General features: G+C 38.8%; 1 protein-coding gene across 1 annotated transcript in view; it reads left to right on the top strand.

Moving 5' to 3' along the window:
- ITGA11 (integrin subunit alpha 11) overlaps positions 1 to 26,256 on the top strand; it is a 229,054-nt gene that overhangs the window by 107,690 nt on the left and 95,108 nt on the right. Inside the window, exon 3 of the mRNA XM_007479623.3 lies at positions 7,262 to 7,362. Coding sequence (XP_007479685.1) covers positions 7,262 to 7,362 — 101 coding nt within the window. The remainder of the gene's footprint in view (positions 1 to 7,261; positions 7,363 to 26,256) is intronic.

Genomic DNA, 26,256 nt, shown 5'->3' with positions numbered 1-26,256 from the left:
GTAACAGTGACCCCTCCTCTCTCTCCACTCTCCCCACAGTAGGAATGTCAGGAGCCCAGATTCCATGACTCACCCCAGCCAATGGAAATTTCTTGCCATATACCACGACCTTTGGTTTGCCATCTGGTGTCCACGCCAGAAGGTATAGGATATCCTGTCTGCCAAGCAAGAATGATGACGACTGGCTGGGAGATGACTGTTTAAGGAAGGCTGAGGTTACCAAGGAGGGGGGAGTTGGGCAATTTAGTGGCTCTCTGGGGCATTTTTCCTGAGCTTTCACAGTTGACATATCACCGCAAGGCTAACTTGATGGTGAAATCTCCAGCCCATTAGGCCTACCTAATACAGAGTCCCTTGGGATTGGCGAAGGCTACCCAGGCCAGTGGAGTCTGTGAAAAGACTGGAGGGACGATAGAAAGGTGCTGTGCTGGTTGGCAGGAAATCTGATCTTGCCACTGAGGAGCTGTATGAGCTTGGGCAAGTCGCTTAGCGGAGAATGGAAAGATAAGCTCCTTGAGGGCAGGGGCTGTTTCATTTCGTCTCTGTGTTCCCAGTTCTCAGCTCAGTCCTTGGTAAGCTTTGAACAACTGGCTTTGTCGAATTGAATTGAATAGAAGCAGGCTAGTACAGTAGCATTTGGTTTTGAAGTCAGAAGACTTCAGTTCAAATCCAACTCTATCACTAAGTAATGTGTGACTTTGGCCCTCAGTCTCTTTCTTTGTAAAATGAGGGGATTAGATCCTGTGACCCTGGATATCCTTTCCAGTTCTATATCTACAATTCTATGGTTTGTCAGCTTTAATGTCATCCTGTGGCAAAGGGAGATAACAGCCATAACTAGTGCCTAGTTCATTGTGAGGACCAAATAAGATCCTGGGTTAAAAAGCAATTGAACATACTTCCTACCTGTGTGACCTGGGCGAGTAAGCTCCTTAACCTCAGTTGTCTAGTTCTTGCTGCTGTTCTGTCTGGGAACTGATACTAAGACAGAAGATAAGGGTTTGGATTTTTTTTAAGTACTTGGAAAAGAATAAAGCACAATCATAACCAATCAATTAATCAATCAATAAACAAACATTTATTGAGTATCTACTATGGACCAGGCTATTGTTGTTATAGGTGGCACAGTGAATAGAATTTTGGGCCTGAAGCCAAGCAGACTCATTTTCATGAATTCAAAACTGGCATCAGACACTTAATAGCTTTGTGACCCTGGGCAAGTCACTTAACAACATTGGCCTCAGTTTCCTCATCTGTCAAATGAGCTAGAGTAGGCAAAGGCAAACTACTCGAGTATCTTTATCAAGAAAATCTCAAGTGGGGTCATAAGGAGTTGGAGACAAGGGCTTACAATGACAGAACAATGAATCTGCCATCCTTTTATCCCTTGGGATATAAAACCAAAAATGAAATAAGCAGTCCTTGTGTTCAAAGAATTTCTATCCTATCCATAGTGACAACATATATGTGTAAGGAGAGAGAATAAGTATCCTACCGCATCCCATCCCCCAAAATACAAGAAGGCCTTGGGAATGAAACCCATAGGAGAAGCAATAAGATGGTACTTCAATGGAATCTTGAAAGAAATTTGTAATTCCAAGAAATAGAAGAGAAGTAGAAAAGCATTCTAGGCAAGAGCTCTAGCCAGACTTGGAAATAAAGTCTTAGGACATAAGGAATAGCAAATGGTCCAGAATGATGGAAGGGGCAGATGAGAACAATTTGTTTCAGTAGCCATGAAGGGGGGTGAAGCAGGGGCTGTGGAGCACTTAGAACTTAGTCAGACATGGAAGAAGCCACTGCATCCTGGACCATCGCCAGCCATCCTAACTTTTGTCTTGCCACTGAGCTTGGAGGACTCTGGAAGAGAGTGAGGCTGACTGACAACTTTGTGTAACTCTACCACACTTAAATCCAATGTATTCTCTCACTATCATAGCACCCCATGGAGTCATTGGTCCTTTTTGCAAACAAAGGACAAACAAAAGCAATATTAAGCACCTGCTATGTGCCAGGCCACTGTTCATACTACTGTGATTTGCTCACAAGGTCATTGTTCACCCAGCCCAATCCTAGTCTCGATGACTGTTTCTTGAAAGTGGACCTTCTAATTAGCCACCTAGGATAGTGTGGCCAGTCAATAAGCATTCATTAAGCACCTATTGTGTGCCAATCACTGTGCTATGTGCCAAGGATAGTCCCAGCCCTCAAAGGAATCTACAATACAATCATGAAAGACAGCCTGCAAAAATAAGCTAAAGGGTAGGGGGACTACACTGTTTGGGGGTATACTGGAGAAGTCCATAGGAGTCCAGCCTGGCTGGAAATAGGATTTTGGAAAAGTCTTGGATTTAGATCTCTCTTAGTCTCAAGTCACTTATCTGTAAAATGAGTGGGTTGGACTTGATGATATTCAAGTGTCCTACCCAATCCACATCTATGATCCTAAAAACTAGAGCAAGGCAGCCCCATTCGTCCTGGACTACCTTTATTTTGTCTTATTTTCACTTAGAAGAAATGAGACAACAAACAGTAGTGAAAGTAGCCAGAAGTCTAGACAAACAGATTTTATGGGCCCAATTAATTCTGCTGCTCAAAAATAGGCATGGTTAATAGGTGGCTATATTTAGATACCCGTCATTATCTGGCTGCCCCAGGGAGGACTTCTCCCATTTATTTTGTAAGCTCTTAATTCCAAACAGAGGTTTGTTCTTTGCCACTTCAGATTCTGGATCAGATTTGGGAGAATGAGGGATGGAGGGTCAACGAGAGACTCCAGTTGACTCCTGGAAGCCACTTTGGCCTCTAAGGAGTTGGCTTTTTAGGCACTTGAGCCAGGGAAAGAAATTAGAGAGTTTCTTTAAGGTCTTATCATCAGAGTAGTATAAAGTCACCTATGTAATACATTTAGAAAGGGAGGATTTGGGATTCATTTCTTAGCATATGGATATATTAAAATATTCGCTCCCTTCAGAATTCTGTTTGATACCTTCTACATGAAAACTTTCCTTTATTTCCACCCTCCAGTTTCTAATGCTCTCCTCTCTAATGTTTATTTTTTCGGTATTTTGCAAATACATATTTATGAACATCTTGTCTCCCCAAATGGAATGCATACACCTTGAGGGTAGAGGCTGCTCATTTTTGCCTTTATTTCTCCAACACCTAGCACGGTGCCTGGCACTTAAAAGGTGTTTAATTGACACTTGTTGAAGGCAGCTAGTTGGCTCAGTGGATAGAATGCCAGACCTGAAGTTGAGAGGACTTGGATTCAAATCTGACCTCAAACTTCATAGCTGTGTGACCCTGGGCAAATCACATAACCCCAAGTGCCTAGCATTTACCACTCTTCTGAATCAATTCAATTCCAAGAAGGTATGGATTATAATTTAAAAAATGCTTGTTGATAGATTGGTTGAAGGTTCTCTATTAAAATTATTATTCCTCTGTAAAAGATAATATTCTAAGCTAGGATTAGCCAATTATATTTTATTGGTAGGACCAAGAATTAGAATTTTTTTCACCTGTAAAGAAAATATTGAAAGTTGCAATTCCCTAAAGTGAGCTACAACCCTTATCTCCATGGGCTTTAGGGAAAAGGTGAGCCTAGAAGAGGAGTATCATGCCAAAAAACCCTTTGGGGTGAGCAATACATTGGCTGGACAAGTACCAGGATGTGAGAACCAGGCCTGACATTTGCCACAGAAAGGAAGTTCATTCCCCAATAAGGAAACGCATCTCTCATCCTAGATAGTATCCTGGGGCAGAGCTCCATTCACCCCATAGAAATAATAGCACCTTTTCTTCTGTGTGTGTGTGTGTGTGTGTGTGTGTGTGTGTGTGTGTGTGTGTGTGTGTGTATTGCTTTCTTTGGTGAGCTTTTTGGCTCCCATGGATTTATTTATCATCTCTATGCTGAGGATTCTCAGATCTAACTTCTCTCCAGACCTCCAATCTTGCATCTCCAACTGCCTTTCAGATATCTTAAACTCAACATTTCCAAAACAGAACTCATCATCTTTCCTTCTAAACTCTTCCTTGCTCCTACCTGCCCTATAACTGTTGAGGGCAACCTCATCCTCTGAGTCCCTCAAGCTCACAAGCTTTGTGTCTTCAGTTCCTCACAGTCCCTCATTCTCCTTTTCTATACTGTTGCCAAAGACTACAACCTTTGCAACATTTCTTGAATTAAAACCCCTTTCTCCTCTGATACTGCTGCCATTTAATGCAGGCCCTCATCACCTCAATTGGTCTATTGAAACGGACTTCTGCTGTAGTCTTTCCTCACTTCAATCCATTCTCCATTCATCCATCAAAATGACTTTCCCAAAGTCCCAAAGCACAGTCTGATCATGTCACTTTCATACTCAATAAACTTCATTGGCTCCCTATTATCTCCAGGATCAAATATAAAATCCTCTGTTCAGTGTTCAAAGCCCTGCATAACCTAGCACCCTCCTGTCTTCCCAGTCTTCTTACTCTCCACCACTCTTTTTTTCCCCCTTAAACACTTACCTTCTGTCTTAAATCCATACTAAATATCAGTTCCAAGGCAGAAGAATAATAAGGGCTAAGCAATTGGGATTAAGTGACCTGCCCAGGGTCATACAGCTTAGAAGTATATGAAGCCAGATTTAAACCCAGGACCTCCCATTTCCAGGCCTGGCTTTGTATCCCCTGAGCCAATTAGCAGCCCCTCCTGACATATACTTTTAAAATTTTTATTAAAATAATTTATTTCTAAGTATTTCAGCCCTTCCTTTCCCTCCCCTACATTGAAAGACATCATCTAGCAAACAGATGTGTAGAAATAGATTATGTCTCTCATGTTTTCATTTTTTAATTCATCTCTGGAGGAGAACATTCACAAGTTATTCTTCAAATACTAAATCTGTAGCTGTGATGTTCTTTTGGTTCTACTCATTTTATTCCTCATTATCTCATGTAGTTCGTTCCAAAGTTTTTTGAAAATTAATCTATTCATTGTTCCTTACAGTGCAGTAGTATTAATCACAATCACATAACACAATTTGTTTAGCCATTCTCCAATTGATGGAAATTCTCTCAATTTTCAGTTCATTATTAATGGTTTGGTGCAGATAAGTTCTCTTCCTTTCCCCCCGATCTCCCTGGAAACCAGACCCAGCAAGCTGGGTCTAAGGTAGTTTCACAATTTGGAGTAATTCCAAATTGCTCACCAAAATGGTTGGATCAGTTCACAGTTCCACCAACAGTGTATTGGTATCCTCATTTTTCCATATTCCCTCCAACATTGTCATTTTGCCCTTTGGTCATTTTAGCTAACCTGATAAGTATGAGAGAATACCTCAGAATTGTTTTGGTTTGCATTTCTCTAATCAGTAATGATTGAGAGCATTTTTACTTGTACCTATAAATGCCTTTAATTTCTTCATCCTAAAACTATATGTGCATATCTTTTGTCAATGTATCAATTGGGGGATGGCACTTACTCTTATAAATTTGACAAAGTTCTCTATATAGTTCAGATATAAAACCTCTATCTGTGAGGCTGTCTTTGAAAATGTTTTTTCCAATTTCCTGCTTTCCTTCTAATCTTGGCAACATTTGTTTTATTTATACAAAACCTTTTCAATTTAATGTACTCAAAATTATCCATTTTACAACTTACAATGCTTTTCATCTTTTTTTTACTAATAAATTCCTCTCTCCTCCATAAATCTTATAGGTAATAAGTTCCCTGTTCTTTTTAATTTGCTTAGAATATCTCTTTTCATGTCTAGATCTTGTATCCATTTTGATCTTATCTTAGGGAATGGTTTAAGATAGTGGTCTATACCTAGTTTCTGCCAAACTACTTTCCAGTTATCCCAGCAATTTTTAATAAATACTGATTTCTTATCCCAATAGCCTAGAGCTATATTCTTATCAAATACAAGGGTTTCTATAATATTTTCCTGCTGTTTGTTGTATGTGTGTTCTGTTCCATTGATCTACCTTTATAAATCTTAGCTGGTACCAGATAGTTTTGATAATTATTGCTTTATTAAAATCTGGAACTGATAAACTTCCTTCCTTTCCATTTTTTTCATTGCCTTATGCCATCTTCAGTCCAGTAACATTGGTCTCTTGGGCTTCATCAAACAAGCCACTCCATCTCTTAGCTTAGAGCATTTTCTCTGGCTGTCCCCTATACCTGGAATGATCTCCCTTCTCATCTCCCCCCACCCTTCAGCTTCCTTTGGTGCTGGCTTCCTTTAAGGGCCAGCTAAAATCCCATCTTCTCTAGGAAACCTTTCCTAATACCTCTTAATTCTAATGCCTTCCCACTCTTTTTCCCCCCTTAAAACACATATTCTTTCTTAGAATCAATACTGTGTATTGGTTCCAAGGCAGAAGAGCTCTAAAGGCAAATCAATGGAAGTTAAGTGACTTTCCCAAGGTCACACATTTAGGAAGTATTTGAGGTCAGATGGCTTCCCTCTCAAGATCCAGAGTTCATATCTAGCCTTAGACACCTCTTAATTTGTGACCCTGGGCAAGTCACTGAACCCCAATTGTTTAATCCTAACTGCTCTTCTGCCTTGGAACCAATACTTACTATCAATTCTAAGATAGAAAGTAAAGGTTAAAAAATAAATTAAAATGAATATTCCCCAAAGGTAGCTTCCAAAGTCATGCAACTATTCAAGGCCAAATCCAGGACTAGAACCCACCTCTTCACTCCATACTATCTGCTAGTGCCTACTGAGAGTTAAATTCTCTGAATTCAGAGAGAGAGAAAGTATCCACAGCTTCTCTCCCATCCCTTTCTCCCAATCATTATTTCCACCAGAAGACAATGCTTGTATCATGTTGTGTTGTATGTAAATCACCCAAGAACAGACAGATCGGATTTCCCTAAAAACACACACATGCGTGTCTAAGTAAGCTCAGAGACAAAGGGCAAAGTGTTTGGCAGCTTTCGCCTTCCATTCCAGTGCCAAACCCCAGATTTCTCTGAAGATGACTGATGCTCTGGGCCCAGATCCCTGAACTGCCTGAAGTAAAGACAGGGACCAAAGGGACAGCCAAGGCCACCAAGAAGAGCTCTGCACTCTGCTAACACTCTGTCAGTGTCCATCTCTTTGTCATGGGTCTCTGTGTGGCCTGTTTGACTCCTCTGGGCATACAGATACAGACAAGAAAGTTTGGGGGATGCCCCTCTGCCAGGATGGCTCCTGCCTCCCTTGCTCTCAAGCCCTACTGGTGAGAACTCACCTTCTCTCTTCTTTCTTCCTAGGTTGGTGGTGGGAGCTCCATTTGAAACCAGTGGTCACCAGAAGACTGGGGATATTTACAAGTGTCCAGTGATACAAGGAAATTGCTCCAAACTGAACCTAGGTAACATCCATAGTACCTGGTAGGGAGTGTGCTTCTTTTAAGGTAGCATGATGCCATGGTTAGGGTACTAGGTACTGAGTTCAAATTCCAATTCTGGCACTTACTAGCTCTGTCTGACCTTAGGCAAGTCACGTAACCTTCACCATCTTGACCTATGAGTAAATCAGTTCAGCTCTATGCAATCTTCTACTCTTATAATATAGGAGTCTACAAACTAAATGCCTAGTCACTAAGAATGGCTTTTACATTTTTAATAAAGTTTTATTATATCATAAAATGCAAAAATCATTCTTAGATCCTCAGCCTTACAAAAGCAGTTGGCAGGTCAGATCTGGCTTTCAAATGGTAGCTTTTTGACCCTTGCTTTAGTGCTTTGCCCTCTTATTCTACTGTTGATTCAGCCTTGCTAAACCCTAGCCCAAGATTACTCCCACAATCCACTGCCTTTGCTCTTATTCATGTTTAACTGAATGAAGCTGGAAGAAATGACCTGTTACCAAGATAGGAGTTATTTCTGAATCACCCTGTCTGTGTATAATCAGAACAAAGACCAAAATCAGCACCAAATTAGAATAAGATGAGAAACAATGTTGGACAATCGGTACAGCTCCAGGCTGATCAATTTAAACAAAATAGGAGATAGATCAAGAAATAGAAATTAACAAATGTTTCCTACTAGGGTTAAACAAATTACAAAGCATCACCATAAGGTGACCAGAAGAACCTAGAAACTGCCTCAAATAGTCAGTTCAGGATCTCTTTGCTGAACAGAGGAATATATAGCAAACAAGGGCAAAACAAGTTTCAAGTATAAACTCATTTGTAAAATATTAAGGAACAGGAGGATGGAAGATTGTGAGCAATTTCAGCTCATAAAATAATGAGCAGTGAAAAGAACAAGGTTTTAGAAAATGTGGCCCAAGATGCCAAGACTGACCAAAATGATCCAGAGAGCATTTAAGGATAAAAATGGAAGAATAATAATAGACATAGGATAAATGGAAAAGAATTGTCAAGATTTTCTAAAAATGAACTATTTTCTCCATCAACGCCAGGGAAATTATCATGGCTGGATAGCAATGTCACAGTCCCTAATGAGCTGCATCTGGAAATGGAGATGGCATTAAGAAAATGAAGACAAGTAAAGTAGCTGGACTAGACCAAATAAACACAATGGATGTTCATCCAGAAATGTACATAATTTTAACGCTATTAAGGGATTGCTCCTCAAGATGTCAGGAAGGAAAGGAGGTACTATGGGATTGGAAAAAATTAATCATGGATATTTCTATTACCAAGAAGATGAGCAAAAAGAGGAGTTCAGTAAATAATAGGCCATATGCCTACTTTCTGATCTCTAAAAAATTTTAAGGAGAAAAATTTACATACGTATTGTGACTTTCTTGAGAGGAAAATATGAGAAGAGAAAAAGGAGGTTTTTGCAAATGATATTCTGTGTCAGAACACATCTTTACAGAATAATAATCAACTAAAAATATAGAGAACACAAGTTCCCATTGTGCTTGTTGTTTCTTGGCTATAAAAAGTATTGATTTGGGAGGAACAAAATGGAGACTTAAAGACTTTTTCTCTGATAAGGTGTTTCCCATACATATATTAAGATCATATGAGATTTTATGATTGAAGCAACAGAGAGGACTTTCTGTGATGCATCTCTGATGATTAATATTAAAGAATGCATACAATAAGGAAGTAAATGCTAGCCAAAGGTGTTTATAACTACTATGGAAAATGATCAGAGTCCAAATGAGATTATTATCTATAGGTCAAAGATTCTTAACTTGGAGTCCATGGATAGATTTCAGGGGGTCCATGAACTTGGATGGGAAAAAACACATCTTTATATTAAATGGTGGAATAACAATCCTTGGAGACTGTCCTGATTTCAAAACAATCATCGGGACAGTTTCAACCTACCTTCCAACCATGCCCTATCTCCCTTAGAGTGAGGACAGAAGAGAAGTAACTGTATGGAGGTCAGACTCCTTCTGATGGGCAAAGAAGACCCCCTAAGAATTAAGAAGATAAGCAGATGGATGAAAGGCTATCATCAAAGCTAAATTCTAAGAATACACAGATTTCAGCCAAGAAGCCAAACCACCAGCTGTCCCAGTAACATGATGGTGTTTTATCCAGAGGTCAACAACTGCAGTTGTTCCAATGCCATGGGTGGATTAGAAGTTCAAAACATGTGACACTATCTCTTATTTGCTTGGAAGGAAAAGAAGGAAGAGTATAATCTCCCTATGAAAGAGGATATCACTTCATTAGGATGTAGATTTTCTATTTTTTTTCTATCTCTCTTGGGGTGAAATTATCCCTTCTCCAAACCCTGAAAGCAGACATTGCTCATTTCCAAGATCATCGATTTAGAGCTGAAAAGAATTTGTCATCTGATCCAACTCTGTCATTTTCTATATGAAAAAAAATGAGACCCTATAAAATAAAGTGACTTGCCTGACCAAGATCATAGGGAAATGTCTGGCTTGCTATTCCCATTCCTCCTTTTATAAATCTTGATTAATACTGCCCGTAGAGATTATTTCCACCCTAGGAAATATTAAGAAAGAAACGGTTTAGGTGGAAGGGTTTGGGGGTTAGAATTGAGAGTATCCTGACAAAACTGAGAGAAAGAGATGGATTTATAAGTTCCATTTATAAGCTGTTGTCCAATCAATAAGGTTCCCCCTACACACAGAATACCAGAATGCCTGAAAGAATTCAACCATAGCCAAAAATCTACATAAGTCGTTCACCTTTTCTCATCATTTGTGCTAAAGAGCCACTATCCTATGGCCATAGGATACTAAAAGTTCTTGTATGTAGACCTTGTACAGAGGATATAGGAGGCAGTGTGATGTAATTAAAAACATATTTGACTAGGAATCATAAGATTTGGGTGCTGAGTCAAGGTTTTGCCACTACCTTAAAGTGATGTTGGATAAGTTATTTTCTTGCTCTAAACTTTCATTTCCTCTCCTATAAAAGGGACAGAACCAGGTGATAGTTAAGATCAGCTAAAATCTTCTGTGATCTGACTGGCTTCCTCTAACAAGTTGACTTCCAAATTAATCCTATTTTCCTGGGTTTTATCCGGAGCCCAAGGGCAAAGAAGGCTCTTACTGTCCTCTGGAAAGTTAACAACAATAATAACACTTTATCACCTACCAAGTATCTAAAAAGGCCAGATTATTCACCCATAACTCACTATTCTTCAAAAATTAAGAAAAGATAAATATCCATAGCACAAATACAAACTTCAAAATATTCTCAAGAATTCAGCAAATAAACTGTCCTGGAACCAGAGTATTATCATAAAGGCTAGTATTACTAATGATTGACTGGACGTAATTTTGACCCACAAAAATTCAAAAACATGTTAAATAACTGTTGACATATTGAACATTCATAACCTCTAAACTAAATGGAATGAAAAACTTTCAAACCTAGAAGAAATCAAAACCATGTAGGAACAGGAAGAAGTACACACCATCCCTGTTGTCCTATTTGCTACTGGAATTGTCCCAAGGATGCTTTCTTTGAGTCAGTAGAACTTTCATCCCAGTACTTTCAATATACAAATGTGTGTGCATTAATCAACCAATATAATAATTCATTGAAAAACAATCATGAAGACACATACACAGAACTGTGAACTGATCTGACCATTTGGAAGAGCAATTTGGAATTATATCCAGAGAGTTATAAAACTGTATACCCTTTAGACCCAGTCTGGTTCCCAAGGAGATCAAAGAAAAAGGAAAAGACCTACGTGTTCCATAGTATTTATTGTAGCTCTCTTTATGGCAGCAAAGAACTGGAAATCAAGAAGAAGTCCATCATTGGGAAATAGCTAAAAAAATTATGGTATATGATTGTGATGGAATACTGGAAGAAATGCTGAGCAGATTAATTTTTTTCATTTGAAAGAGATAATGAAGAATGAAATGAGTAGAACCAAGAAAATCCTTTATATAGCTACAGATTTAATATATGAAGAATAACTTGTGAATATTCACCCCCAGAGGATGAACTGAAAAATGGAAACATAAAAGACATCATCTATAGAGGTATATCTGTTTGCCTTTTATGCTGTGGAGAGGGGAGAGGAGAAGGAGAGGCTGAGATACCTAGAAATAAATTCTATTAATAAAAAGGAAAAACTAATCATAAAAGACTTAACAGTAAGATAAGTAACTCATCCCAAGACCATGTATCTGAGCACCATTGAGCACAAAGATCGAAAAATAAAATAACAGCAATTGTTATTGTCACCCAACCCATTGTCCAAGCCGTGCCCAGTGAAAGAGGAGAGATAGAGAAAGGGTTTGGTACTCAAAGTAAGGGGAAACTAAGGTGATGTCAAGTCAAGACAAAAAGCATTTATTGAGTCATTACTATGTGCTAAGCGCTGTATTAAACGGTGGAAATGGGAATATAGTACAATTAAAAGAACGCCCGCCCTTGGCTGCCTTCCCTCTAAGGATCTTGCATTCTAATGGAAGAAGACACACATAGAAGGAGCTAAAGGAGGGAGGGGTCTGTGGTTCTGGGTACAGTCTGAAGGAATGCAGCCTAGAGAGGAAAGATGACCAGCTGCCCTGAGCCTCCTCCTTAATATGGAGGTTCTGGGAGAAATCAGCCAATCAGGAGGAATGGCCACAAAGAAGGAAGATACTTCCCAAGTGAGAAGTAGTGCAGGGGGGAGTGAGCTTCCAAATAAAGACGTTTCTATGGTCGAGAAAGGACTGTGGAGATGAGTCAGGAGAGTAGCCAGGAAAGGAAGGAAACTGTACAAAGCCAGGACTTTGTATACCAAAGACCATTCTGTAATGGTAGCCACTCAGGCTTGGCAAGGACCATAAAATGCCAGCCAATTGGAATCTGGCAATACCGCTGATTGGGTTAGCATCTGGGACAATGTGATTCAGCTGCTCCTAAGAGAGCCAGCCTGTGGAGGCTTTATGTTTTGGTACCACAAAAAGAAAAGTTGAATTGGAACGAAGCAGAAATAGCAATGCCCCACCTTTCTGGGAATGTTTCTGAGAAGATGATATTATTCACCGAAGTAGACAGTGCCTGAAAGCCCGTGAGACAGCCTGAAGAAATGAATACTCTCGTGTGCAAGTATAAAATCATAACAAAACTGGAAACAGATCTTACCAATTATTGGCAAGGGCTTCATTTTGCTTTTAGTCATTTCAGGACCTGATACAATATAATATGCTCTATACTATAAAATATAATGGAAAACTAGGTGACAAAGTGGATAGAGTGATAGAGTATTGAACTTGGAGCCTGGAAGATTCTTCTTCTTGAGTTTAAATCCAGCCTCAGACAATTCCCAGCTGAGTGACTCTAGATGAGTCACTTAGCTTTGTTTGCCTTGGTTTCCTCATCTGTTAAATGAACTGAAGAAGGAAACACTCCAGTATCTTTGCCAAGAAAACCCCACATGGGGTCATGAAGAGTCAGACACAACTGAAGCAACTCAACAAAAACAAAATATTACAGAACTGATGTTAAACACCATCATGACAGAAGCAACTTGAAATTGAAGATCACCAGAAAGAAATTAGAAGATTGAACCAATAGCAAATTGGATAGGGAGCAGGTAGGTGGCTCGGTGGATTGGAGTAAGGAATACCTGGAATCAAATCTAGCCTCGGACATTTCCTAGCTGTGTGACCCTGGGCAAGTTACTTAACTCCCATGGCCTAGCCCTTACTGCTCCCCTTCCTTGGAACTAAGACTTTATTCCAAGAGAGAAAGTAAGGGTTAAATATATATTTATACATATGTATATATATTAAGTTGAACAAAAGAAAATTTATATATCATCCATTTAAAGGCAATAGAAAAAATGAAGAATATCTGGAAAATGGATCTATATCATCATATAATAATAATAATAGCTAGCATTTATATAGTGCCTTAAGGTTTACAGAGCTCTTACCCTTATTATGTCTTTTATCTTCACAACAATCCTGAGAGGTAGATGCTATTATTATCCTTATTTTACAGATGAAGAAACGGAGGCAGCCAGAGGTTAGGTGACTTGCCCAGAAATCACACAACTAGTTAATGTTTAAAGCAGGATTTGAACTTGAATATTCCTTACTCCAGATCTAGCAATCAATCCACTGAACCTCCTACCTCTGTAAAATCTAGATTCCCTCAAAAAAACTATTGAAAATAAATGTCAGTCAGTCAAGGCTATACAAAAACTCAGAGCAATACAAAGAACAAAATAAACAATTCAGCATGAATCAAAAACTTTACTACAGAGATTTGAGTATCAAAGAAATCAAAAGAGAGAGAGAGCCCCCAAAGAAGGAGAAGGTGTAAAAATTTTGGTCATCTATATGATCATAAGAAACCAAACAATAAAAATATAAGGTGGATCAAAAGAAAAACAAAAAGGGAGCAGCTAGGTGACTCAATAGAGAGCCAGTCCTAGGAGGGAGAGGTCCTGAATTCAAATTTGGCCTTAGAAACTTCCTAACTGTGTGATCCTGGGCAAGTCACTTAACACCAAATACCTACCCTTACTGCCCTTTTATCTTAGAATTAATATTCAATCCTAAAACACAAGCTAAGGGAACAAAGAGGGACAGAGAGAGAAACAGAATACTTGCAAATAGTTAATATAATGAATTACAGAACAGTTCCATCAGTAGAGGTTCCTGAAATTCTAGCTTTTCAAAAAAACTAGAAAGCTGACAGCCAGGCCTAGAGAGTCCTAGGTTCAAATCTGGCCTCAGACACTTCTTAGCTATGTGACCCTGGGCAAGTCACTTAACCCCCATTGACTAGCCCTTACTGCTCTTCTGCCCTAAAACCAATACACAATATTGATTCTGAGATGGAAGGTAAGAGTTTAAAAAAACAACAACTATAAAGCAGTGGCATCAGATAAGAACCATAATTGTTGGCACAAACACTTCACAGTAATACATGAATTACAAGCAAAGCACTTTACTGAGCTCCTCTCAAATGCCAGCCTGACCCCATCTTTCTAAATTGAAGGCATCACTTATTTGCTCCCAAAAGAATAAGAATCTCCTCACGTGCATGTCAATTGCATGTTTATTTACTCTATATAAGCATTCACAGCTCGACTTTCAGAAAAAAATCTAAAACACTTACAAGAAAACAATATATAAACTAAGGAACAAAAGGGTGGGCCAAAAAGTGTCTGGGAACAGAGAACAATTCATTATTGATTCAGTAAATGTTGAAAAGTCTAATGCTTACCCTAGTTTTATTGACTATCACAGAGTATTTGACTCAGTGCTGCCCTCCTAGTTTGTTCATGTATACAAATATACACAATAGATCATAGTCTGGTGAAAACACTTGAGTATTTGATATCCTTGTGGAAAATTATTCTTTATTTAAAACAAACCAGCAAAATAAGAGTATCTAAAATGATTGACAAAAAGGTGCCATTTTTTATGGAAGCAGTTTAAACCCATTATCGTTTTGTCAGGAGTTGTTCTGCACCTTTTGGGCAGTCTGGTGAAGCCCCTTCTCGGGATAACGTTTCTAAGTGTTTAAAAAAGACATAGGATTACTATGAAAAATAATTAACAAAATATTTGTTAAAACAAGTTCACAGGTTTCCAGAGTTAAGAATCTTTGGCCTGGTCTTAAATATATGATTGTCTCTTCTAAGCAGAATTAAGTATGAATTCCAAGTTAAAGAGGGAGTCAAACCACAGCATCATATTAATCATTTGATGTTGTACATGATGACAGCAAGCTATCTGGGTTTGTAAAAAACAACAATAACATTGAGGTGCTCTTTCATCTCATGGAACCTTTTCTAAGGATAATAAAATGTCACTTATACTAGATAAGTATAAAATGTGTTATGCATTCTGAGGAAAGATAGAAACTGATCAATCTAGAGATTCAATGAAAATAATAGATGAAGACAATATCAACAAATATCTTTGTCTCCTCCAGGCAAAACACATCAGTCAAAAAGACATAAAAGAGAAGGCTGTGGCTGGATATGTTAAGAAATTTGCTGAATTTAATCTCCATTCCCCAGCCCTTACCACTCTTCTGCCTTGGAACCAATATGCAATATTGATTCTAAGATAGAAGGTAAAGATTTTAGGGGGAGGAAAAGAAACTTGCTGGCAACCTAAAATCAAAACTAAATGAGAAGAACATATTTAAAGCAGTTAATATCCACTAAAAACCAATCTCAATATGCTCTTTTAGAATTGTTAGGTTAATCACAGCAGATTTGGAAAGTATCCTAACAAAGAACTGTACAATACTGAAACACAGGGCCTATCATCCTAATGCAGCCATAGAAAATATAGGAAAGATTAACATTCTGTCACCAAAAAAGGAGTCAGAGATTTGGAGCATATAAAAAAAGAGTATAAAGCCTACAGAAATGTTTCTGGAACAAGTAGGCATCACTTTACCAAGAAGTAATAAAAATGATAACAGATACATACCATTAGATTTGTCAGATGAAAGTGGTTTATTTCCAAATAGAACCAAGATCCAAAAACAGAATCAGAAGGCCCTGAGCCACTGGTGACATCCATGTGAACTCAACCAAAAATATGCTGACCAAAAAAAATGATAAGAACATGACCAAATTGTGCAGATTTGTTTATAGAAATTAAGGGGTTTATTGATGACCATTCAGGACCAGGTTATTGCATCGGAAATTACAGAAGCATTAGCCTTAAGAAATCTGGACTTAGTGACCAATTATGAAAAGAAATGGTAAGACAGTTAGGTAGCATTGTGAGTAGAGCTTTATTTAAGTCACTTAACTCCGCTTGCCTAGCCCTTACCATTCTTCTGTCTTGGAAGCAATACTTAGTATCAATTCTTAGAGAAGAGGTCTCGAGAAAAGAAAAGAAAAGAAAAGAAAAGAAAAGAAAAGAAAAGAAAAGAAAAGAAAAGAAGAGAAGAGAAGAGAAGAGAAGAGAAGAGAAGAGAAGAGAAGAGAAGAGAAGAGAAGAGAAGAGAAGAGAAGAGAAGAGAAGAGAAGAGAAGAGAAGAGAAGAGAAGAGAAGAGAAGAGAAGAGAAAAGAAAAGAAGAAATGGTAAAAACAATGTAATACATCACACTAAAAATTTAGTATCACTATAACAAGGTATGACCTGGTGGCTAGGATCATGCATCCGAAGCTTGCTACAGTTCAAGGACTGATGGACAACAAATCTCCACTGTATAAATATGGTTCTCGAAATATCCTGGAAGGGATTAGAAATGGGGGATTATGACAGACTGGACTCTTGTTCCCAGTAATATTAAATCCATAAAAACTTAAGAACAGTGTTTCTGAAAGATGCTATCATACCAAATACTCCTAATTTCCAAACTACACCAAAGGAAAGTTTTAATAATATAGAAACCTAGCATAGGAGATGAAAATCATGCGGAAACAGTCTAAGATGTATATTTACATCATTCCTATTATCATATCTGCTACCAATATTGTATGAGTATAAGGATACTCATAATGAACATACAGAATATTTATATCCCAATAGTTTATCCAACTAACAAAAAAGCAATTATTTAATACTCTATGCAATCATCTGTAGAACATGATATAAATATAAATAAATATTATATATAAATATAAAAGAATAACAGCAGAATAGCAATTTGTTCCAAGACTTTTTCTATCTGAACCCTAGTAAAAACAAAATAAGAAGGGACAGCTAGTTGGCTCAGTGGATAGGGGGCCAGGCCTGGAGTTGGAAGGACCTGCTTTCAAATCTGGCATCAGACACTTCCTAGCTTTGTGATCCTGAGCAAGTCACTTAGCCCCGATTGTTCAGCCTCTTCTGTCTTGGAATTGATACTAAGATAGAAAGTAAGGGCTAAAAAAAAAAGAAAAGAAAATATTAACTGGAATTTAGATAGCACTTTAAGGCATACAAAGCACATAATTCACATTATCTCCTTTGATTCTCATTTACAACCCTGTTATTATCCCTGTGTGGGATGGGACCATGGACAGTGGACCCCACCACTGAAAGTTCACAAACAGAGCTCAGAAGCCAAAGTAGAAGACAGCAGTTTGTTCTTTTGTGAAAGAGACATTCCCCAGCTTTGGGTGCCTAAGGAATGTCAAAGTATTGAGTCCAAAGACCCAATTAATAGAGTCTTCCAATCATAGAAACTGCCCCCCTTTCCCACCTTTCTCCTCCCGTTCTTTCTTCTGGCCAGAGGTCCTCATCTTTGACATCTTTAGATAAGTGAGTTACTGGCTTGTAGATTACAAAATAAGGGAGTTAACAGGTCAAGGGTTTTATCTTTAGAGAAGGGGGGTCTTCTTAGAAGTGAAGAGGAAAATACTAATTTCTATCTAGGTTCTTGAAAAATAATGGGGTGAAATACTTCTTATGAGAAAGACAGAGATTATAACACACTCATCCCCACACAGAGAAGCGACTTGCCTAGAATCACACAACTAAGGAGTGTCTGAATCCGGATTTGAACCTAGATCTTCCTGACTCCTGTTTCAGCCTCCTGTCCATGATATTTGAGGTTGTTATCACTTCTCTAGATGGCCAGAGGCACTGAGGGAGCAAGAGGAATAAGCCAGGAGATGGGGAAATTAACAAAGAGTTCTCAATCTTAGAGCTTCCTCCTTCCTGTGGGGATAAAAATGAATAGCAGCCAGTGACAGTTGGAATCCATATAAGTTTCAACCCCTCAGAGGAAAAATGAAGTGAGGGAAGCTCAAGCTCTGGATTTCCTAAAATCTTTCCAGGCAGCAATCCTCACTCCATGTGCTCCTACTGCTTGAAATTCTTTCTTCTCCTATGGCTTTTGGCTGGGACCAGAGATACATAGCTAGGGCCAGCTTTATGTTCAGCCCCTGACTTAAATGTAAGTAGACAGGGCAAGACCACAAGCAACCTCTCTCCCAGCGATGATTAATTTTTCACTTCAGTTTGTTCCCTCTGCCCCACATTCTACCAGTTAGAGAGCCTTTAGGGTTGTTCTAAGAGTCTTTAAAATGCAAATATCATCTTGGCAAGGCTATTTGATCATTTATACTTTAGTGTAAATTAAGTCAAGCCATTGATTGCCTTATAAAGTGTGGGAGTGGGAGAGAAGTGTAAAGGAGAGAGAATTTTGGTATGAGGCTGTTCTTGTTCCCTAAATTTCAAGCATTATCTCATGTATGCATGTATGTGTAGAGGAAATGATTAGTCAACAAGCATTTATTAACTACTTTCTATGATAGAAGAGCAAAAATGAGACAGTGCCTTCCCTCAAGGAGTTTACAGTCTATTGGAGTGGGAGGATTCTGAGAAGGTATGAATCAGTCACAGTTTTTTTCTGCTCCTACAATATGAATTTATTAAAAGTCAATTCCCAGCAATACAATGTGTACCCAGATTCTCAGGTAATTCAGAAACACAGTCATGCAAAACTTCCCAAGGAAACACTCAGAGGACAAGAGAACAGAATCTAGATCCAACACAGAAAAAAGTGTGGGGACATCCAACCCTCAAAGCTGTGCTATTCCAGTATGATGGAAGTACTATTTGACTCCTTCCGTCTCTTTCCACATACTATACGGGTCTGCACATCCAGCAGTGCTCTCCTGGTTTATATGCGCTGACTCTAGGCAGGTCTGGGATAAAAGAGAATCCCAAGATTCTCTCCAAAAATTCCAAGATACTCTCTAGGGTAATTAGCCTCAGCTTTTACCTTCCTGACCCAGAGACGAAATTTCATCACTGTGCTGATAGTGGAACACTGTGGGAGAAATACAGATGTTAATGGAAGCTTTTGAATATAAGAAAGTCCCCAATAGATAATGATGAAGAGGTATAAGGCTCCATGCCCAAAAATATCTCTCCCATTGACATGGTTCTCTGCCTACCTATCTGTCTACTTCTCAATCTCCTCCTTACCTGACACCAGGACTGTTGCAACAGCCTGTTAACTGTTATCCCTGCCCCAAGTCTCTTTATTCCAGCCCATCCACTTAATTGCCAAAATGATTTTCCTAAAGCACAGATCTGACCATATGACCCACTTATTCTATCAACTCATGTGGCTCACTATTACCTTAGGATCAAATATAAAATCCCAATAGGCATTTTAAGCTCTTTGCAATATGGTCCCTTCCTACCTTTCTGGACTTCTTATACTATAAATATTTTTGCACATTTAAATCTTTTTTTCTTTTCTTTGATCTGTTTGGGATATAGATCTAGTAGTGGTATTGCTGGATCAAAAAGTATGCATTGTTTTATATATCTTTGGACATAGTATAACATAGGATCTGAACCTCTTCTGTGTCAGGGACACTTGTGGCAATCTAATGAAGCCTATTTACCTCTTCTCGAATAATGTTTTTAAACGTATAATATAAAATATATAGGATTACAAAGGAAGTCAATTATAGTAAAACTAAAAGTGTAATTTTGCCCCATCCAAGATAATGGACCCCCTGAAATTTATCCATGGACCCATTCCATAGACTCTATAAGGGGAAGAAAGGGAGTTTTTATTAAAAAGGTTGGATTGGATTATTTAAGAATAGGGTTGCCTGGAACTTCCGGTTAAGATGGTGGCTTAGAGAAAGCTGAAGTTCAGATCTCCGGAAAACCCTTCCCGACCGATCTCAAACTAGAAGCTCCTAAGGCGCCGAAATTCAAAACGATCAACAGCACAGACCCTGGGAACCCTCCTCCTGGACCTGGACCCGGTTCAAAAGGTACGGCTCCCCTTAAAAGCCAGAACTCGAGATCCCTCGGACCTCAGGGGTAGGAGCGCAGAGTCCAAGGCTCCCGGAAGCGGCAGCCGCGCCGGGCTCAGAGAGCAGGGTCTGAGGAACAACAACCCTCAGGGTCTTCTACCCAAGTCCCAGTCCAGGTGAAAGTTACTGCCTGGGGCCTCCGCTGCAAAGAGCCGCTTGGTCCGGGTGAAAGTTACTGCCTGGGGCCTCCGCTGCAGAGAGCTGGTCAAAACAACAGCAACCCTCAGGGCGGGCAAGACAGCCTCACGGGCTGGATCCTGCTATCCAAGTCTCAGTGAAAGTCTGTGCTCTCGGAGCTTGGGGAAGCGGCAGCCCATCCCCCCGCAGGCCGACGAAACAGCCTCACGGCCAGGGATTCTGAAGGCAACTTCCGGAAATCGAGCCAGGGGGAGAGTGTGGCCTCGTGGTCCGACCCTTCCATTCCAGTTCCAGTGAGGCATATTCAGTTTAACCCAGGGAACACTCATAGAACCAACATCTGCCCAGGACTAAAGCCTCTGATCACCAGACAAAGACAAGAAAAGCCAATCCTCCACGTTCAGAGATGACAAACTCCACAGAAGCACAGAAGCCCCAAAATACCAAGAAAAATAAGAAGAAAGGGGCGACTCTGGACACATTCTATGGAGCCAAAATACAAAATACAGAGCAGATAGAAGAAGATATACAAGAAAATTCTCCAAAATCTTCCAAAGGAAATAGAAACTCTCCACAAACCCATGAAGAATTTGAATCAGAAAGGACCAAAAAGATGGAAGCCCTCTGGGAGGAAAAGTGGGAAATGATGCAAAAGAAATTCACGCATCTACAAAACCAGTTTGACCAAACTGTAAAAGAAAACCAGGCTTTAAAGCAAGAACTAATAAAGCAAAGCCAAAACACCAAGAAATTAGAAGAGAACATAAAATATCTCACCGACAAGGTGATAGATCTGGAAAACAGGGGGAGAAGAGAAAATTTAAGAATAATTGGACTCCCAGAAAAGCCAGAAATAAACACCAAACTGGACATGGTGATACAAGATATAATCAAAGAAAATTGCCCAGAGATTCTAGAACAAGGGGGCAATACAGCCACTGACAGAGCTCACAGAACACCTTCTACACTAAACCCCCAAAAGACAACTCCCAGGAATGTAATTGCCAAATTCCAAAGCTATCAAACAAAAGAAAAAATCCTACAGGAAGCCAGAAAAAGACAATTTAGATATAAAGGAATGCCAATCAGGGTCACACAAGACCTTGCAAGTTCTACGCTGAATGATCGTAAGGCATGGAACATGATCTTCAGAAAGGCAAGAGAGCTGGGTCTCCAACCAAGAATCAGCTACCCAGCAAAACTGACTATATACTTCCAAGGGAAAGTATGGGCATTCAACAAAATAGAAGACTTCCAACTTTTTGCAAAGAAAAGACCAGAGCTCTGTGGAAAGTTTGATACCGAAAATCAAAGAGCAAGGAATACCTGAAAAGGTAAATATTAAGGAAAGGGGAAAAATGTTATCTTCTTTTACTCAAACTCTCTTCTATAAGGACTACATTTATATCAACCTATGTATACTAATATGTGGGGAAAATGTAATGTATAAATAGGGGGTAAAGAAAGACCAAATAGAATAATGGTTCTCACACAAAGATTCACAGGGGAAGGGGAGGGGAAGAAAACTCCTATAAGAAGGAGAGGAAGAGAGGGGGGGGGGGTTTACTTAAACCTCAATCTCAGGGAAATCAACTCTGAGAGGGAAAAACATCCAGATCCATTGGGATCTTGAATTCTATCTTACCCAACAAGGGTAAGGAGAAGGGAAAACCAAGGGGGGGAGGGGGAGAGGGAGAACAAAAAGGGAGGGAAAGAGAGGGGGGAGGGGGAGGGAACAAAAAGGGAGGGACTAAAAAGGGAAACATCAAGGGAGGGGACAAGGGGGACTGATTCAAAGTAAATCACTGGACTAAAAGGTAGAGCCGAAGAAGAAAAGGTTAGAATTAGGGAAGGCAATCAAAATGCCAGGGAGTCCACAAATGACAATCATAACTTTGAACGTGAATGGGATGAACTCACCCATAAAACGTAGACGAATAGCAGAATGGATTAGAATCCAAAACCCTACCATATGTTGTCTTCAAGAAACACACATGAGGCGGGTTGACACCCACAAGGTCAGAATTAAAGGATGGAGTAAGACCTTCTGGGCCTCAACTGATAGAAAGAAGGCAGGAGTGGTAATCATGATATCTGATAAAGCCAATGCAAAAATAGACCTGATCAAAAGGGATAGGGAAGGTAATTATATTTTGTTAAAAGGGACTCTAGACAATGAGGAAATATCATTAATCAACATGTATGCACCAAATAATATAGCACCCAAATTTCTAATGGAGAAACTAGGAGAATTGAAGGAAGAAATAGACAATAAAACCATACTAGTGGGAGACTTAAACCAACCATTATCAAATTTAGATAAATCAAATCAAAAAATAAATAAGAAAGAGGTAAAAGAAGTGAATGAAATCTTAGAAAAATTAGAATTAATAGACATATGGAGAAAAATAAATAGGGATAAAAAGGAATACACCTTCTTCTCAGCACCACATGGCACATTCACAAAAATTGACCATACATTAGGTCACAGAAACATAGCACACAAATGCAAAAAAGCAGAAATAATGAATGCAGCCTTCTCAGATCACAAGGCAATAAAAATAATGATTAGTAATGGTACATGGAAAACCAAATCTAAAACCAATTGGAAATTAAACAATATGATACTCCAAAACCGTTTAGCTAAAGAAGAAATCATAGAAACAATTAATAATTTCATCAAGGAAAATGACAATGGCGAAACATCCTTTCAAACCTTTTGGGATGCAGCCAAAGCGGTAATCAGAGGCAAATTCATATCCCTGAAAGCTCATATTAACAAACAAGGGAGAGCAGAGATCAATCAATTGGAAATGCAATTGAAAAAACTCGAAAGCGATCAAATTAAAAACCCCCAGCAGAAAACCAAATTAGAAATCCTAAAAATTAAGGGAGAAATTAATAAAATCGAAAGTGATAGAACTGTTGATTTAATAAATAAGACAAGAAGCTGGTACTTTGAAAAAACAAACAAAATAGACAAAGTACTGGTCAATCTAATTAAAAAAAGGAAGGAAGAAAAGCAAATTCACAGCATTAAAGATGAAAAGGGGGACAGCACCTCCAATGAGGAGGAAATTAAGGCAATCATTAGAAATTACTTTGCCCAATTATATGGCAATAAATACACCAATTTAGGAGAAATGGATGAATATATACAAAAATACAAACTGCCTAGACTAACAGAAGAGGAAATAGAATTCTTAAATAATCCCATATCAGAAATTGAAATCCATCAAGCCATCAAAGAACTTCCTAAGAAAAAATCCCCAGGGCCTGATGGATTCACCTGTGAATTCTATCAAACATTCAGAGAACAGTTAACCCCAATACTATACAAACTATTTGACATAATAAGCAAAGAGGGAGTTCTACCAAACTCCTTTTACGACACAAACATGGTACTGATTCCAAAACCAGGCAGGTCAAAAACAGAGAAAGAAAACTATAGACCAATCTCCCTAATGAATATAGATGCAAAAATTTTAAATAGGATACTAGCAAAAAGACTCCAGCAAGTGATCAGAAGGATCATTCACCATGATCAAGTAGGATTCATACCAGGGATGCAGGGCTGGTTCAACATTAGGAAAACCATCCACATAATTGACCACATCAACAAGCAAACTAGCAAGAACCACATGATTATCTCAATAGATGCAGAAAAAGCCTTTGATAAAATACAACACCCATTCCTATTAAAAACACTAGAAAGCATAGGAATAGAAGGGTCATTCCTAAAAATAATAAACAGTATATATCTAAAACCAACAGCTAATATCATCTGCAATGGGGATAAACTAGATGCATTCCCAATAAGATCAGGAGTGAAACAAGGATGCCCATTATCACCTCTACTATTTGACATTGTACTAGAAACACTAGCAGTAGCAATTAGAGAAGATAAAGAAATTGAAGGCATCAGAATAGGCAAGGAGGAGACCAAGTTATCACTCTTTGCGGATGACATGATGGTCTACTTAAAGAATCCTAGAGATTCAACCAAAAAGCTAATTGAAATAATCAACAACTTTAGCAAAGTTGCAGGATACAAAATAAACCCACATAAATCATCAGCTTTTCTATATATCTCCAACACAGCTCAGCAGCAAGAACTAGAAAGAGAAATCCCATTCAAAATCACCTTAGACAAAATAAAATACCTAGGAATCTATCTCCCAAGACAAACACAGGAACTATATGAACACAACTACAAAACACTCGCCACACAACTAAAACTAGACTTGAACAATTGGAAAAACATTAACTGCTCATGGATAGGACGAGCCAATATAATAAAAATGACCATCCTACCCAAACTTATTTATCTATTTAGTGCCATACCCATTGAACTACCAAAATACTTCTTCACTGATTTAGAAAAAACCATAACAAAGTTCATTTGGAAGAACAAAAGATCAAGGATATCCAGGGAAATAATGAAAAAAAACACATATGATGGGGGCCTTGCGGTCCCAGACCTCAAACTATATTACAAAGCAGCAGTCATCAAAACAATTTGGTACTGGCTAAGAAACAGAAAGGAAGATCAGTGGAATAGACTGGGGGAAAACGACCTCAGCAAGACAGTATACGATAAACCCAAAGACCCCAGCTTTTGGGACAAAAATCCACTATTCGATAAAAACTGCTGGGAAAATTGGAAGACAGTGTGGGAGAGACTAGGAATAGATCAACACCTCACACCCTACACCAAGATAAATTCAAAATGGGTGAGTGACTTAAACATAAAGAAGGAAACCATAAGTAAATTGGGTAAACACAGAATAGTATACATGTCAGACCTTTGGGAGGGGAAAGGCTTTAAAACCAAGCAAGATATAGAAAGAATCACAAAATGTAAAATAAATAATTTTGACTACATCAAACTAAAAAGCTTTTGTACAAACAAAACCAATATAACTAAAATCAGAAGGAAAACAACAAATTGGGAAAAAATCTTCATAGAAACCTCTGACAAAGGTTTAATTACTCATATTTATAATGAGCTAAATCAATTGTACAAAAAATCAAGCCATTCTCCAATTGATAAATGGGCAAGGGAAATGGATAGGCAGTTCTCAGATAAAGAAATCAAAACTATTAACAAGCACATGAAGAAGTGTTCTACATCTCTTATAATCAGAGAGATGCAAATCAAAACAACTCTGAGGTATCACCTCACACCTAGCAGATTGGCTAACATAACAGCAAAGGAAAGTAATGAATGCTGGAGGGGATGTGGCAAAGTAGGGACATTAATTCATTGCTGGTGGAGCTGTGAACTGATCCAACCATTCTGGAGGGCAATTTGGAACTATGCCCAAAGGGCGACAAAAGAATATCTACCCTTTGATGCAGCCATAGCACTGCTGGGTCTGTACCCCAAAGAGATAATGGACACAAAGACTTGTACAAAAATATTCATAGCTGCGCTCTTTGTGGTGGCCCAAAACTGGAAAACGAGGGGATGCCCATCAATTGGGGAATGGCTGAACAAACTGTGGTATATGTTGGTGATGGAATACTATTGTGCTCAAAGGAATAATAAAGTGGAGAAGTTCCATGGAGACTGGAACAACCTCCAGGAAGTGATGCAGAGCGAGAGGAGCAGAACCAGGAGAACATTGTACACAGAGACTAATACACTGTGGTATAATCGAACGTAATGGACTTCTACATTAGGGGCGGTGTAATGTCCCTGAACAACTTTCAGGGATCCAGGAGAAAAAAAAACACCATTCATAAGCAAAGGATAAACTATGGGAGTGGAAACACCGAGAAAAAGCAACTGCCTGAATACAGAGGTTGAGGGGACATGACAGAGGATAGACTTTAAATGAACACTCTAATGCAAATACTAACAACAAAGCAATGGGTTCAAATCAATAAAACATCTAATGCCCAGTGGACTTACGCGTCGGCTATGGGGGGTGGGGGGAGGAAAAGAAAATGATCTATG

This window comes from Monodelphis domestica, chromosome 1 (genome assembly GCF_027887165.1).
Source record: "Monodelphis domestica isolate mMonDom1 chromosome 1, mMonDom1.pri, whole genome shotgun sequence".
Lineage (NCBI taxonomy): Eukaryota > Metazoa > Chordata > Mammalia > Didelphimorphia > Didelphidae > Monodelphis > Monodelphis domestica.
This window is presented reverse-complemented; position numbering and strand designations above follow the sequence as displayed.